Raw genomic sequence first — 13,064 nt, 5'->3', positions numbered from 1 at the left:
ATAACTTAAGTTCAGAATGTCAGGGAGGATTAGGATGGGTTTGTTGGATAGCAAGGGATTGCTTTCATTCTCTTTCACTATATTACATGATGAGCAAACACGAAACAACATGTAGATAGCAACTTAGTGCTCGTTTGAATGATGAAGTCATTCAATTGATGCATATACTAATACAGTATTTAGAACTTCATTTTGGACTTGCATTTAGAATCAATAGTCTTGGTTAGGATGGAACACGAGATGTCACACGTGCTTAAAGCCGTCGCGTGGAACTTCAAGAAATTGAGTACACTCACTCTCCCATGTAAACTAGCAATTGAGGTCATGTTCAAGCTCCCACTGGCCACATCTGACATGAAATTTGGGTTCGACAGTAAGGTCTCCCCCATAAGATCCACCGAGGTGGTCATGTTAACCTTGCCTCTTGCAGGCACAAAATCTGCCTGGATTGGAACTTCGGCCACAATGCTGTCACGGTACTGAACATAAGCCGTGGCATTCTTGTACTTGAAGCTCCCAATACGGTTCCTGTTTTCTATTGTAATAAGCATGTTCAATGTGACATTTAGAGTCGCACTTGGGAAGAGTGAAAACTGAATGTTTTGAACGCCAACAGGCTTGGCATCGATTATGGGTTGTTTAGGCTTCAGGATGGTAAGTGAAAGAGTTGTGAGGATGATGATTACAATGACTAGGAAAATTGCTGTTGCACCACAGCAGACTTTGAGGCCTCTGCGCGACCGTTTGTCCGTTTCCATGCTTGGTTTATGAGAAAATGGAGGCTTACTATAAGCTTAGAGTACCGGCTTAATTTAGATTGCTGTCAGGTAATGGTGATTAAAAGCAATGGAAATCATAATAGTGATTAAGATCATATATATAGGAGGTAAAAATACAGAAGGGTTTGTGTTAATGTTCTTGTTTAGATGTTGGATTTTGTTTGCTTTGTAGGAAATGAAAGATGAATGCTTAATCTGGTTCACTGAGACTGTGACAAGAGAGGAGTTTTTCAATCAAAAGTTTGAAAGCTGTATAGGAGGCCTATAAATTGAAGTCATAGTAGAAGACGTTATAGATTTCAATGCTCGACATACTTATGATAAAAAATAAAATTAAAACTAAAAACATTGTTTAATTTGGGCCAGGCTTTATATGATTTCAAAACCTAGGAATTTTATTTGAAACCAACCAAGCCCAAACCCAAAATAAATTTAAAATAAGGAACTTTAACAAAAGTTTACGATACTGTTTATTTTAACGAAAAATCATATTTTTACACTAAAATATCAATCCTAATACTATTCACTTTACCCTTTATCTTGTGCTTATCATTCATATTCAAAGTTTTCAAGCTATTTTCATTAATTTTCCTTTGAAAATATAGCCTTCCCCGTGGGATTAGGAGTTGGTGGGACAATCTAATAGCAACTATAATTCATAGAGACGTTTTCAGTTGGACTTTAACTGCAAATCATTGTCAAAATGTAAGAGACTAAAACTTCTAAAACGGAATGTTATTGCACTATAGGTGTCTGTTGTCGGAAGAGAGCAACCTTTGAAGATAACTAAAAATAGTTATTTTAATTTTATGTGATGGTAGAATACACGTAATATGAATAGAAGTAAAAAATAAATAAAAATAAAAAATAGGTGAGAAGATTATCAAAAGCTTGTTTGGATGTGCTTTTAAAATGACTGAAAGTGCTTTTAAAATGACTGAAAGTGCTTTTAGAGAAAATGTTTTTTGATTCCAAAAGCACTTAAAGTGATTTTTACAAGAAGCACCAGTTATGTGCTCATTCCAAGAAGCACTTTACGTGCTTTTCCAGAATTTACTTACATTTTTACTAAGGATTGGTTCCAAAAACATTTTCACCAAAAGTACTTTTAGTCATTTTAAAAGTACATTCAAACGAGCTCTAACACTTTTCTCTTTATTTTGATTTGGCTTTTTAGCCAAAATGATCCATGAGATTTGCATAACCCCTTACTTTGGTCGCTGAGATTTCAAATCAATATAAGTGGTCCCTAAGATTGTCTATCATCCATCATTTTGGTCCTTCCGTTAAAACTCCGTTAAGTGTCATGGAGCTGTTAGCCGGAAGTTTAGGCAATTTTTAAAGTTTCGTAACTCAATCGTTTATTAACCAAATTCGACCTATAATATATCAAAATGAAGATAGGAAAGTGTAGAAAAAGATTATACCTATTTGGAAGCCCAATGGTTGCCAGAGTTGGTTAGAAAATAGCCTCAAAGTTGACTGGTTTGAGGGAAAACTGAAAAATTCGCCGGAAACTGAGTAAACTTTAAACGTTCATAACTTCTTCAATACTCAACGAAATCAAATGATTTAAAAATAAAAATCATACTTCTCAATGAGACGAAGAGATTGTTACCTCTTTTGACGGCTAACTCGCCGTGTTTTGGCAAAAACAAATGGCTCGAAAGTGGCTAACTCGAGACCAAGACAGCCAATTTCGAGCCGTTTTCCGGCCAAACCACGACGATTTAGCGCTGAAAAAGGTACCATTCTATTCATCTCGTCGAGAAGTATGATTTTCGTTTTAAATCACTTGATTTCGTTGAGTATTGAAGAAGTTATGAACGTTTAAAATTTACCCAGTTTCCGGCAAGTTTTCTAGTTTTCCCTCGGACCAGTCAACTTTGAGGATATTTTCCGACCATCTCCGGCAACCATTGGGCTTCTAAATATGTATAATCTTATTCTACACTTTCCTATCTTTATTTTGATATATTATGGGTCGAATTTGGTTAAGAAACAATTGAGTTAGGAAGCTTTGAAAATTGCCAAACTTCCGACCAAGAGCTCCAGGACACTTAACGGAGTTTTTAACGGAATGACCAAAATGATAGATGATGGACAATCTCAATGATCACTTCTATTGATTTGAAATCCCAAGGACCAAAGTAAGAAGTTATACAAATTTCATATACCATTTTGGCTAAAAAAACCTTTTGATTTTCTTAAATTTTTAGAACCTATCTGTTGTCAGAAGAGACCTACCTCCGAAGATCTCACAGCTCACCAACACAAACAACGTAATAGTACTCAAAATAATAATAAGAAAAACAACGTAAAATATTGCTAAAACCGTATTAAAATTTGTATGTAACGCCCCTTTCCGTGTAAGCAACTAAGCGGGTAGGCTATTATTTGTTGGATAATATTAATAAGATTAAAATTTTAAATTAAATTTTAAAATTAAATAATATATCATTTATAATAAACAAACATATTAATCAACATTTAATTAATAATTTAATCACCTCCGGTTACCCATTATTTGCCTGTCTGCCACTTCTATTTTGCCTCTTCCATTTCCGTTTGTTTTTTCATCTTTCGCCGGCCAACCAACAAAGCCAACGACTTCATCACTCTTCCTACAGCTCTCTCCCTCCCCACCATCTCCCATCTTTACTCTCTCTCCTCTCTCTCTCTCCCTCTCTCTCTTCTTCCGGCCATCTGATCTTGTACAAGATGAACGACCTGCTTACGGTAATTGGGTTTTCAATACATTTTGATTAAATTGTTTGGTGGCTGTTTTTGGAGTGACAGTTTAGTTTGCAGTCGATTGGAATTGTAATTCAGTTGTACAAGCTAGTAAATTTGATAAATGTTCTGAATTTGGGGTTTTTGTGCTTTGCTTTAGAACAAGGTTGATGCTTTTTGGATTGGATTGGTACCCTTTTACTTGTGATTGACTAATGACTGCCTCACAATCTTTATCGGAGAATTTTATGTGAATTTAAGTTTCTAGAGAATACCCACTTGTAATTTGAGACGAATTTTCAAATAGATGGATCAGAGATCTCATCAAATTTGAGTTTGACTGACTGAAAGGGGAAATTCTATGAAGAAAAACAAAATAGAGTCTTAGAACTTTTCAGCATAGATTTATTCGAATTCTCAATTTGACTGGTCCATATTATCCAACGGTCCCGAAAAATCGGAAGTCTTCGATGTTTGATTGTGTTGTTCTGAAGTTTTCTTAGCTACTAAACCAGAGACTTTGCTGAATTCTATCACAAATACCTTATTTTCATTGCTCTTTTTGTTTAATTTATTTGACCATAATGATATCAGTGAGATCAGATGTTTTGTCAATAAGTACGAATGACGTAAAACCCTTCTTCACCTGAATTTCTAAGTAGGTTGAATTGAATTTGTGGTTAACTGAGTGGGTAATGTGTAACATTTTTTGCATCTTCCTTTGAATCATTAAAGGAAAATTGATGATTTATTTCATCCTGTTGTAAACAGTGCTTATATTGTGAAATAATGATGCTTTAGGATTCATTTGTTGCTGAACCAAGGGCTCAAACTTCTGGAACAGATGATATCGAAATGGGAAGGCCAGTGCCACATAGCTATTCCGATGCGGGGATGGATGCTTTCAATAAGCAGGTCTTTTCTATCACAAAGTTGCATTTGGTTGCAGACTGCTATGTAAATTGGAAATGCAACCAATTTAATCTATTTGGGATTTGTGCAAAATTATTTTCTTAAGATAAAAAGAAGAAAGAAATCCCTAATCTAACACATGCATTATGTTTCTTCTTAATCATTAGTTATTGGTTTATATGGAGTTTGCTTTTTTGTTTACTTTTCTTTTCATTTTCGTCAACACTTCATCAGTTGCTTTCTCCTGATCTCTTTTGTTTTTTTTTGCTGAATTTAGATACAAGAGGTTGAGAAACAGGTGGATAAGCTCTCCGGGCTTCTTAAAAAACTTAAGGTATGCTATTGCATACGTGCCATACATAGCTGTGGTTGAATTTTGTTTGGACATGCTTCTACATTTTAATTTTTCTGGAATTGGGGTCTGATTTATATGAATTTGATTGGCTACTGAGTGAATGTTTCTGGTCGAGGATGTATTTTAGTAGTTAACTAGAATGCTGTGGAACTTTTTTATATAGGATGCAAATGAGGAGTCGAAATCTGTTACAAAAGCATCTGCCATGAAAGGTATAAGCTATTTTCCAACTCAGTCATAGTTTCAGAAGCTTGTACCTTAAACGAAATTTCATCAGTATTATTGTTCTACATAATATTAACGTAAATCAGCTTATAGTTGGCATGAATTCATTTGCTGGAACAAAAAGTTAACTGTAAAAGTGATTTTTTTTAAGAAGAATTGGCAATTGTTTGGAACTTGCCAATTGTTCAGCATGGATTCATGGTGCATTATGCTTTCTGATTTTGTTATTCTCTGCTCTGTTTGCAATACTCTAAGACCATTATCCTTTCTCAGGAATAAAAAAGCGGATGGAAAAAGATATTGATGAAGTAGGAAAGATTGCACGTGGTGTCAAAGCGAAACTAGAAGCAATAAGCAAAGATGTAATACTTTTATAATTCTTCTTTGATCAACCAACTTTGTCTAGTATCAGTCAGCTGTTTTTGGTTTTCCTATTGACTGCCCTTATCCTTTCCCCAGAACTTAGCCAACCGACAAAAGCCTGGATGTGAGAAGGGAACAGGTGTTGATAGATCACGGATGAACATGACAAAGTTAGTAGAGAATGTTTTTAGAGTATTTAATTCTGTATGTTGGGCTGATGGTCTAGCAAATTGACTTATAACCTACTTTTCTGTTTGGCAGTTCGTTGACAAAAAAGTTTAGGGAGATAATGATCGAGTTTCAGGTATGTGTATATAAATTCTGCTTGTTACCCTTGGACTCATTTCTCTCCAACACTTTTTTCGCCCAATAATGTTTTATATTTCAGACCCTTAGACAACGAATCCAAGATGAATATCGTGAGGTTGTGGAGAGAAGAGTCATTACAGGTTAGCATGCCTTTTCAACACAAACAAGTAGAACTTACAAACTACATATTAAGACAATGTGTTATAGTGTTATCTTCATATTCATTATTGGGTGATCATATGATTCATATCTTTACTCATTACACTTGCAGTTACGGGAACCAGACCAGATGAAGAGGTGAGTGGGTTTCTGATTACTGAATTTGAGCTTCAGATTATATTATTTTGAATGTGTTCCTAACCCGCCTAATATGTTGACTGTATTAGACAATTGACAACCTGATAGAAACTGGAAATAGTGAGCAAATATTCCAAAAGGCGGTTCAAGAACAGGGACGAGGACAGGTATACTTCTTTTGAGTTTTGTTACATCTGATTTTGAGATTTCCCTTCCACTTTGGAAAAATTTGTGAGAATTAAATCAGGTACTCTGATTACAGGTACTAAATACGGTGGAAGAAATTCAAGAGAGGCATGACGCCGTGAAGGAAATTGAGAAAAAGCTTCTTGACTTGCATCAGGTATGTTTGCTGTAGCATGAGGTTTGGTGCGTCTACCTGAGAAACTAACCTTTCTAATATGATTTTGTTTTAAATTTTCAGATCTACCTCGATATGGCAGTCTTGGTCGATGCTCAAGGAGAGGTTTTAGACAATATCGAAACTCAGGTTTAATTCTACTTTTGCATCCTTGAACATATGTTCGGTCATGCATATAAGTTAGCTGCATGTGTAATTGCGTATTCCTTTGTGTTGTGTTGTGTTGTGTGTTGATGGGAATCTTATCCAGGTTACAAATGCAGTCGATCATGTTCAATCTGGGAACACTGCACTTCAAAAAGCAAAGAAACTCCAGAAGAACTCCCGAAAATGGATGTGCATAGCAATCATTATTCTATTAATAATAGTAGCTATAATAGTCGTTAGCGTCCTCAAACCATGGAAAAGTGGCTAAGGGTGCTTGAGTTTGCCCTTGTCTCTTCACCGTGTAATATAGACGGGTTGGCTGGGAGGTTAATTTTTTGGTTTCACGTCTGTGAGGACCGGGAGAGTGTCTTTACTTCTTCGGTTGCGATTTTTTCGGTGTGCTTTCTTCTTCTTTCTTGCCTATAAGTGTTTTATCTTATGTGTATTTTTGTGAAACTTTGGTTTATTGATGGTGGTGTGTCTGCATTTCAGACTACGAATTGAAAACGATTGTAAATTTGTCCTTCGGCAAAGCATTATAATTTCGTTGCAGTATTTGACGCTTTCTCATTGAAAAGATTCACTCTTTAATTCTTTACATTTTCAAATGTTTGGACAAATGGTAGGCATGCTGAATAAAAACATATAATAAATATAAAAAAAAAGGTTATTTTTCCTCACGTAACATATTAAAAAATGGATTTTTTTTTTCAATAATGTTATAATATTTTAGAATTTTAATTTGATCTAATCTATCTTTAAGCAAGTTTTAATATTAATAATCTCGTCTTTAACTAAGTTTTTATGTTAATAATCTATCTTACAAGCAATTTCTAAACTTGTTTTTATATTTTTTTTATGTCATGTTATTATGAGAGAGATTAAATTGTGCACGTATTTATATTATATGCCAATTTGTCACTTTCCATTTCATCCCTTTCGTGAATCAAACCCAAAAATTGATTAGATATGATTATTCTTCAAGAAGGTTGTAGGTAAACCCTTTGTCTCCTGGTCTTTTGCAAAAATGGCCTCCCTTTTCTTTTGGTGGATGATGAAGTTAATGGAAATGGGTTCCATGCCTAGTTGTCACCACCTCTAAAATTGCAATCGAATCCACGCAGCCTAAAACTGTGCAAGGTGACATCTTGATGTCTTTTGGTGGGGGGTTGCTGTGTGCAAGGTGACATCTTGATTTCTTTTCTTTTTTTGGGGGGCCGGGGGATGATATTTTTGTTTTTGTATGAGTCGATTTTCTTATTGCGTGCATTTAGGTTTCATTACGAAATAGTGAGACTTACTATCCATCGTGCATGTTGTGAGAGAAATTATACATGACTCGTGAATTCAGTTTTTTTTTTTTTTTCAAGTTCTAGCCTAAGCCTTGTCTATTATACCTTTAACACAACAATTGATATTCTCCATTTTTTTTTCTCTCATGCTAAGATTCCAATTCAAGAGAAATTTTCAATGTGTTCGGAACACGGGGAGGTATGCTATGTTATTATAAGAGTGGAGGAAAAAAAAAATTCAAGTGCCCCTTCACTTATAAAATGACATATGGTATATGTGTCTGTGTTCCGAGTACATTGAAAAATCTCTCTCAATGCAGCTAGTAGTGCAATCTGATTATACATATAATGATTAAAGTTTTTTAGGGTGGTTCTACTTCTGTGGTTATTGAAATTGGGTATGATTATACCATAAGGTTTCAAACTAAAATTACTACTCATTATTTAATTTCTATTTGTGCTTATGTGAGTTGAGCTAACAAAGTGAAGATTTTTGCATATGCATATGGTTGAACACGTACATGCATATATATATTCATACTAATGTTTTTTACTCGAAAATCTAACATGTTACGTTGTCAATTTATCATGCCCACATCTTTATACATAATTTTACTTTATTTATTGTTTTTATTGATTGTGTAACAAGATACCTTAAAACCCTCTTACATTATTTTAGTTTACTTAATTAGTTGTTGTTCTTGATTGTGTAACAAGATACCTTAGACGCTCTTGTTCATTTATGACATTAGTTGAACTTTAGGAATTGGTTATGCATTGGTAACTTGGGTTGACTTGGCTTGGGCTCATAATTAACCAACATTTGTTATTAGAACTTTGTATCAACATAAAATTTGGTTTGGGCTCTTTTACCAGTTTGTTCATGTCATGTTTGGTTGCCTTTCATGTAACAAGTCTAACTCAATCATCATCATTGGGGTTTGGTTGTATAGTACATACACTTATAAATACTATTATCATAGCCTATTGAGCGGTGTAGAACCACTCCAAGGACTTACTACACCATCTGGTTGGTTTAATATACTAGATGGTGGCTTGTTTGTAAATGTTCGTACTTAATTCACACTTGTACTCTAAAAGATTATATCAAGTCCGATTAGTACAAACATGTAGTCAATGAGACCTAGAAATACAATTGAACAAAATTCATTTGGCTTAGAGCCTTAGACTAATGGAAAACGCATGTGTTTTGTTTATGGGTGTAATATGGAAACATGCATGCTGAGTTGGTATTATTTGTTTTTGGTACACAGGTGACAAATGCAGTGGATCATGTACAATCAGGGAATGTTGCCCTACAAACTGCAAAGAGCTTGCAAAAGAAGTCAAGAAAATGCATGATGATTTCCATAATCTTGCTCTTGATTATTGCATTGATCATCGTACTCTCTATTCTCAAGCCATGGAAGAAGTAATTACCACTGCATGCAAGGTTGACAATCTTATCTTCCATTAATCACATACATCTCACTGTATGTTATCATACTTATAATAATTACAAGTGCAAGGCTGTCAAATGTTTAAAAAAGTTAACTGACTTCCTAAAATACATGTACGACACACTTTGAACGGTCTTGTAAAGTGCCATGTATGTGTCTGTGTCGGGCACTTCATATCCTAAAAAATTGAAATGTATGTGCAACATAATGCACGATAGACAATTATAAGTAAATTATGAGAAATAAAGAACAAAAGATTCATTAATTTTTTTTTTGCTCAGCATGTCTCATAAGCCATCTATTTCGAGGAATTAGGGTTTATGCAAAAACTTCAACAAAGAGAATGAGGAAACATAGCGTTAAATAGGAAATCGAATGATATATTTCTAACATAGGGAAGAATATCGCATAATACATTACACAAGAACAATTTTGGTCCTCGCATTTGAGACTAATAAAAGTACACTAGAATGCACTAGCCACTAGGTAACAAAAACAAAAAAGTATACCCAGAAAGGCCAATCACGTGCATTATATACTATTGCAGCACATTATTCTACACCAGTCCCCACAATATATGAGCCGGATAATATCCCAAAGTACTCTAGACCAAACTCCATTCAAGTGCTTCTCTCTCTTTTTTCTCTTACATTCTTGCCTTGGCAATCACAACATTGCCTTCACTCAGATCAGTAATTCCTGGCCTGGTCCATGATTCTTTGAATTGCTCTTCAGTCACTCCTGAAAAAGTAAAATGAAACATACAAGTTACCAATAACATTTTCAAGTGTACTAAGAGAATTTGAATATAGGATAGATGCAGGTTAGTCAGTTGGTCAGGGAAGTAAGTACGGCTAGGTTAATTAATATATATGTCCCATTGCAGTGGAATTTGAATTTGCATGTCCGGGTAGGGCAGTGTGCACACCCATGCTTTGTAGTTCGAATCCATCTTCTCATGAATTAGGATAGTATATAATTAGAAAACTAGAAACTAGAATGACTTGCCTTTGCCCATAGCAGCAGTGGAGGAAATGCCTCCCTGGACAGTCTTGAGGTACCTATCATAGAAATTAGCACCAGACCACTTCTGATGAGCAAGTGTGTCAACTCCATTGTTCCTCTCCTCCCTCTGGATCCTTTCAACATAAGCCAGCATTCCCCTCCTCGCATAGTCCCTCGCAAAAGTATCAACCACAAGCGCATCTGCATGGAAACCGGCCAGTGTAATAAATTGCCAGCAGTAGCCAAGCTTGGCAATCCTAGGAATAAAGTCCATCATTTGCTGATCATTCATCCCAGATGCATCCCAGTTGAAAGATGGTGACAGATTATAAGCTAACATGATTTCAGGCTGCTTATTCTTCACCCCCTCAGCAAATTGGGTGCACTCAACCATATTGGGGCTCGAAGTCTCCATCCAAATAATGTCAGCGTGGTCAGCAAAAGCCCATCCACGCACGACAGCTGCCATCACAGACCCTTTGAACCTGTAGAACCCTTCTCTTGTTCTAGGCAAGTCCCAGTCCCAGAAAAGGTTCTTAAGCCCCAACTTCTCAGCGATTTCGCGCCCTTGCTCATTTGACAAACACTTTTCAGGACTAGAATAGCTCATCCATTCACTCAATCTCCTCCTTTTTTCATGTTCGCCAAGGTTCATGGCCTTGATTGCATCAGTGACACATTCTGAAAATGTCTTCAGCTGTGCCATTGAAGTCCAGTTGTCCTCGAGGGCCTGCAGCTCAGCTCCTGTTTTGCCAGCGGCCATTGCTTCAGCCAAAAGGGTAGCCAAGCTCTTCCCTCTAAGATTTTGGTTCGAAGCCCCCAATATAAACTGATGATCCCTAGTGTCCACATTGGTCTGGATCAATGTAGCTGCAACCGCATCGGTTCTAGCCACCAATACAGTCTCAGTTCCCATAACATCAAATTGTAGCCTTGCAGCCACAAGTCTGTTACTATGTTCACTAACAGCAACAAGCACTTTCCCAGCCATGTGACCACATTTTTTTGTCACAGATGACTGGTCCTCAATGTGAACACCAGCAGCGCCTCGCTCCACGAAAAGCTTGCAAAGCTTAACAGTCGCCGTGGTGCCACCAAAACCAGTGTCACCATCAGCAACGATTGGCTTCAAGTAATCAACATAAGGGGTTCTAGCCCTCTCCTCCCGGCTCATGCTCATCCTTGCCTCCTTTTGCTTGCGGTCATGGTATTGTTGAGCGAAAAACAAATGCTCCACCTTGTTTGGGACCGTGTCATAAGGGTAGTCAGCAAGGTCGGGACCAGGCTCATTGGTGCTGGTGTGTGTGGACGAACATTGCCAACCAGAGACGTAAATTGTGTCCAAGTGCTTGGCCATCATGGTGACCTGGACGGGGTCTAGGGCACCAAAAGTCCTTGAGGATGTGCCATTGGCTTGGTGAATTTTGAGAGTTCTCCACAGCTTTTTGGCCATTTCATTTGAGCCATAGCTTTGTCTTAGGGTGCCTCTTAGCGCCACAACGTCTCTAGCTGAGTATGGTCGTTTTGTGAGCTTGAACCTTTCTGAGCCCCACCATGCATGCACCTCCGCGACTTCTGCCTCAAACCTTCCTTCTTCTTCCATTATCTGTATACACAATTCTCACTAGTTACGAACATGTGGAAAACCAATTTGCGTGCCTAATTTTTTAGCTCATTTAAATTGGAAATTCATTTATTTTTTTATTCCAATATCTAGACTTAATGCTAACCAAAATTTTATCGAGGTACGGTTCTTCAAAACAACAACAGCATACATAACCATTATAAAGAGAAATGTAAATTTAGGACATAATTTAGGCTATGCTTTTTACTTATTAGCAAATTTATCAACTTTAAGTGTGCTAAGCTCCTCCTTGACCAAATGAACCCCTATATCTTTAATTCAACTGGCAACAATTCCTTGTAGACTAACTGTGACTGGGGGATTCAAGTGTTGCAATTTAATTGCGTCTCTTTTTTAATCACATTGACTCTGATTAAAAGGTCTAGCTCTCGGCGCAGTAGAAAAGGTGTGAGACCTTCGAACAATAATAGGTCTCACACCTAGAACCTGTTACTGTGAGAGCTCATTACACGACCTCAAGATCGAAGTTTGTTTGGTGATGAGGGCTACAAAACTTACATATATAAACCATGAATCAACACAGAAAAACTAGGCAAAACCAAGGACATGAAACCGAATATATAAGCGTTTTAACACCATTATAATGTACTACAGAAATAGCTCAAACTTAGAAAATTCCTAGTAGAGACTCACTAGCAAAGACAACTATTAGAAAATTGGAGGAAATGAAATGGGAGGAAGGCTGTTGAAGGCTTACCATTGAAGGCACTGAGTAAGATGCAGCCATGGCTAGAACTTGTTTTGGTATATGAGCTTTGTTAAACAACTACTAGGAGGAGTTGAGGAACCTCCTCCAAAGTCCCCTACATATATAACGCCAGTGGGGAGGTAAGAATTCTTGTGACATTGATAAAACTCTACCCTTGCGGATAAGAAAGAAACAAAATTCAAGAAATTTCCTGTGCTTTCTCAAAATTAATTTCAAATTTTTATAAATTGTAATAAATAGATTCATTGTTATCTTGCAGAAAAGGAGCGAAACTTGTCCCATGGGAGCAGCATTTGCAGGCACGTAGGGTGATGGCATGCACTTCTCTAACTATCCTGTATCACCATGCATAATTGTCTTGTTCTTCCAATTTGGAAATGATATCACGATTTTTAATTATTTCAGATTATGAATAACTGATTCTGTTTTTCTGTTTTATATTATTATTGTTTTGTTATCCAACTGCCTCAGA

At 36.5% G+C, this 13,064-nt stretch overlaps 2 protein-coding genes across 2 annotated transcripts; one reads left to right on the top strand and one right to left on the bottom strand.

Annotated features, from left to right (window-relative positions):
• The first annotated feature begins 3,277 nt into the window (after positions 1 to 3,277).
• Positions 3,278 to 9,498, top strand: LOC103442593 (syntaxin-132-like). The gene is made up of 13 exons (XM_070816853.1): positions 3,278 to 3,518; positions 4,314 to 4,427; positions 4,702 to 4,758; positions 4,943 to 4,991; positions 5,278 to 5,366; positions 5,464 to 5,537; positions 5,629 to 5,671; positions 5,756 to 5,816; positions 5,948 to 5,973; positions 6,063 to 6,140; positions 6,236 to 6,316; positions 6,398 to 6,463; positions 9,048 to 9,498. Exons 1-13 carry the CDS (start codon positions 3,501 to 3,503, stop codon positions 9,207 to 9,209), a joined length of 918 nt encoding a protein of 305 aa, XP_070672954.1. The 5' UTR covers positions 3,278 to 3,500; the 3' UTR covers positions 9,210 to 9,498.
• Positions 9,499 to 9,679: 181 nt separating this feature from the next.
• Positions 9,680 to 11,841, bottom strand: LOC103404799 (isocitrate lyase-like). Its single transcript, XM_070816308.1, has 2 exons — positions 10,242 to 11,841; positions 9,680 to 9,974 (listed from the first exon to the last, which is right to left on the bottom strand). Exons 1-2 carry the CDS (start codon positions 11,839 to 11,841, stop codon positions 9,880 to 9,882), a joined length of 1,695 nt encoding a protein of 564 aa, XP_070672409.1. The 3' UTR covers positions 9,680 to 9,879.
• Positions 11,842 to 13,064: the final 1,223 nt, after the last annotated feature.

Source organism: Malus domestica, chromosome 17 (genome assembly GCF_042453785.1).
Source record: "Malus domestica chromosome 17, GDT2T_hap1".
NCBI lineage: Eukaryota > Viridiplantae > Streptophyta > Magnoliopsida > Rosales > Rosaceae > Malus > Malus domestica.
This window is presented reverse-complemented; position numbering and strand designations above follow the sequence as displayed.

What these genes read in the sequence shown, in the direction of transcription:
- LOC103442593 (XM_070816853.1), top strand. An exon ending in GGCTTCTTAAAAAACTTAAG is followed by an intron (nt 4,759 to 4,942) that starts GTATGCTATTGC and finishes TTTTTTATATAG; the next exon opens with GATGCAAATGAGGAGTCGAA. An exon ending in AAGAACAGGGACGAGGACAG is followed by an intron (nt 6,141 to 6,235) that starts GTATACTTCTTT and finishes CTCTGATTACAG; the next exon opens with GTACTAAATACGGTGGAAGA.
- LOC103404799 (XM_070816308.1), bottom strand. Translation starts at nt 11,841, where the DNA reads ATGGAAGAAGAAGGAAGGTTTGAGGCAGAAGTCGCGGAGGTGCATGCA. An exon ending in CACTGCTGCTATGGGCAAAG is followed by an intron (nt 9,975 to 10,241) that starts GCAAGTCATTCT and finishes TTACTTTTTCAG; the next exon opens with GAGTGACTGAAGAGCAATTC.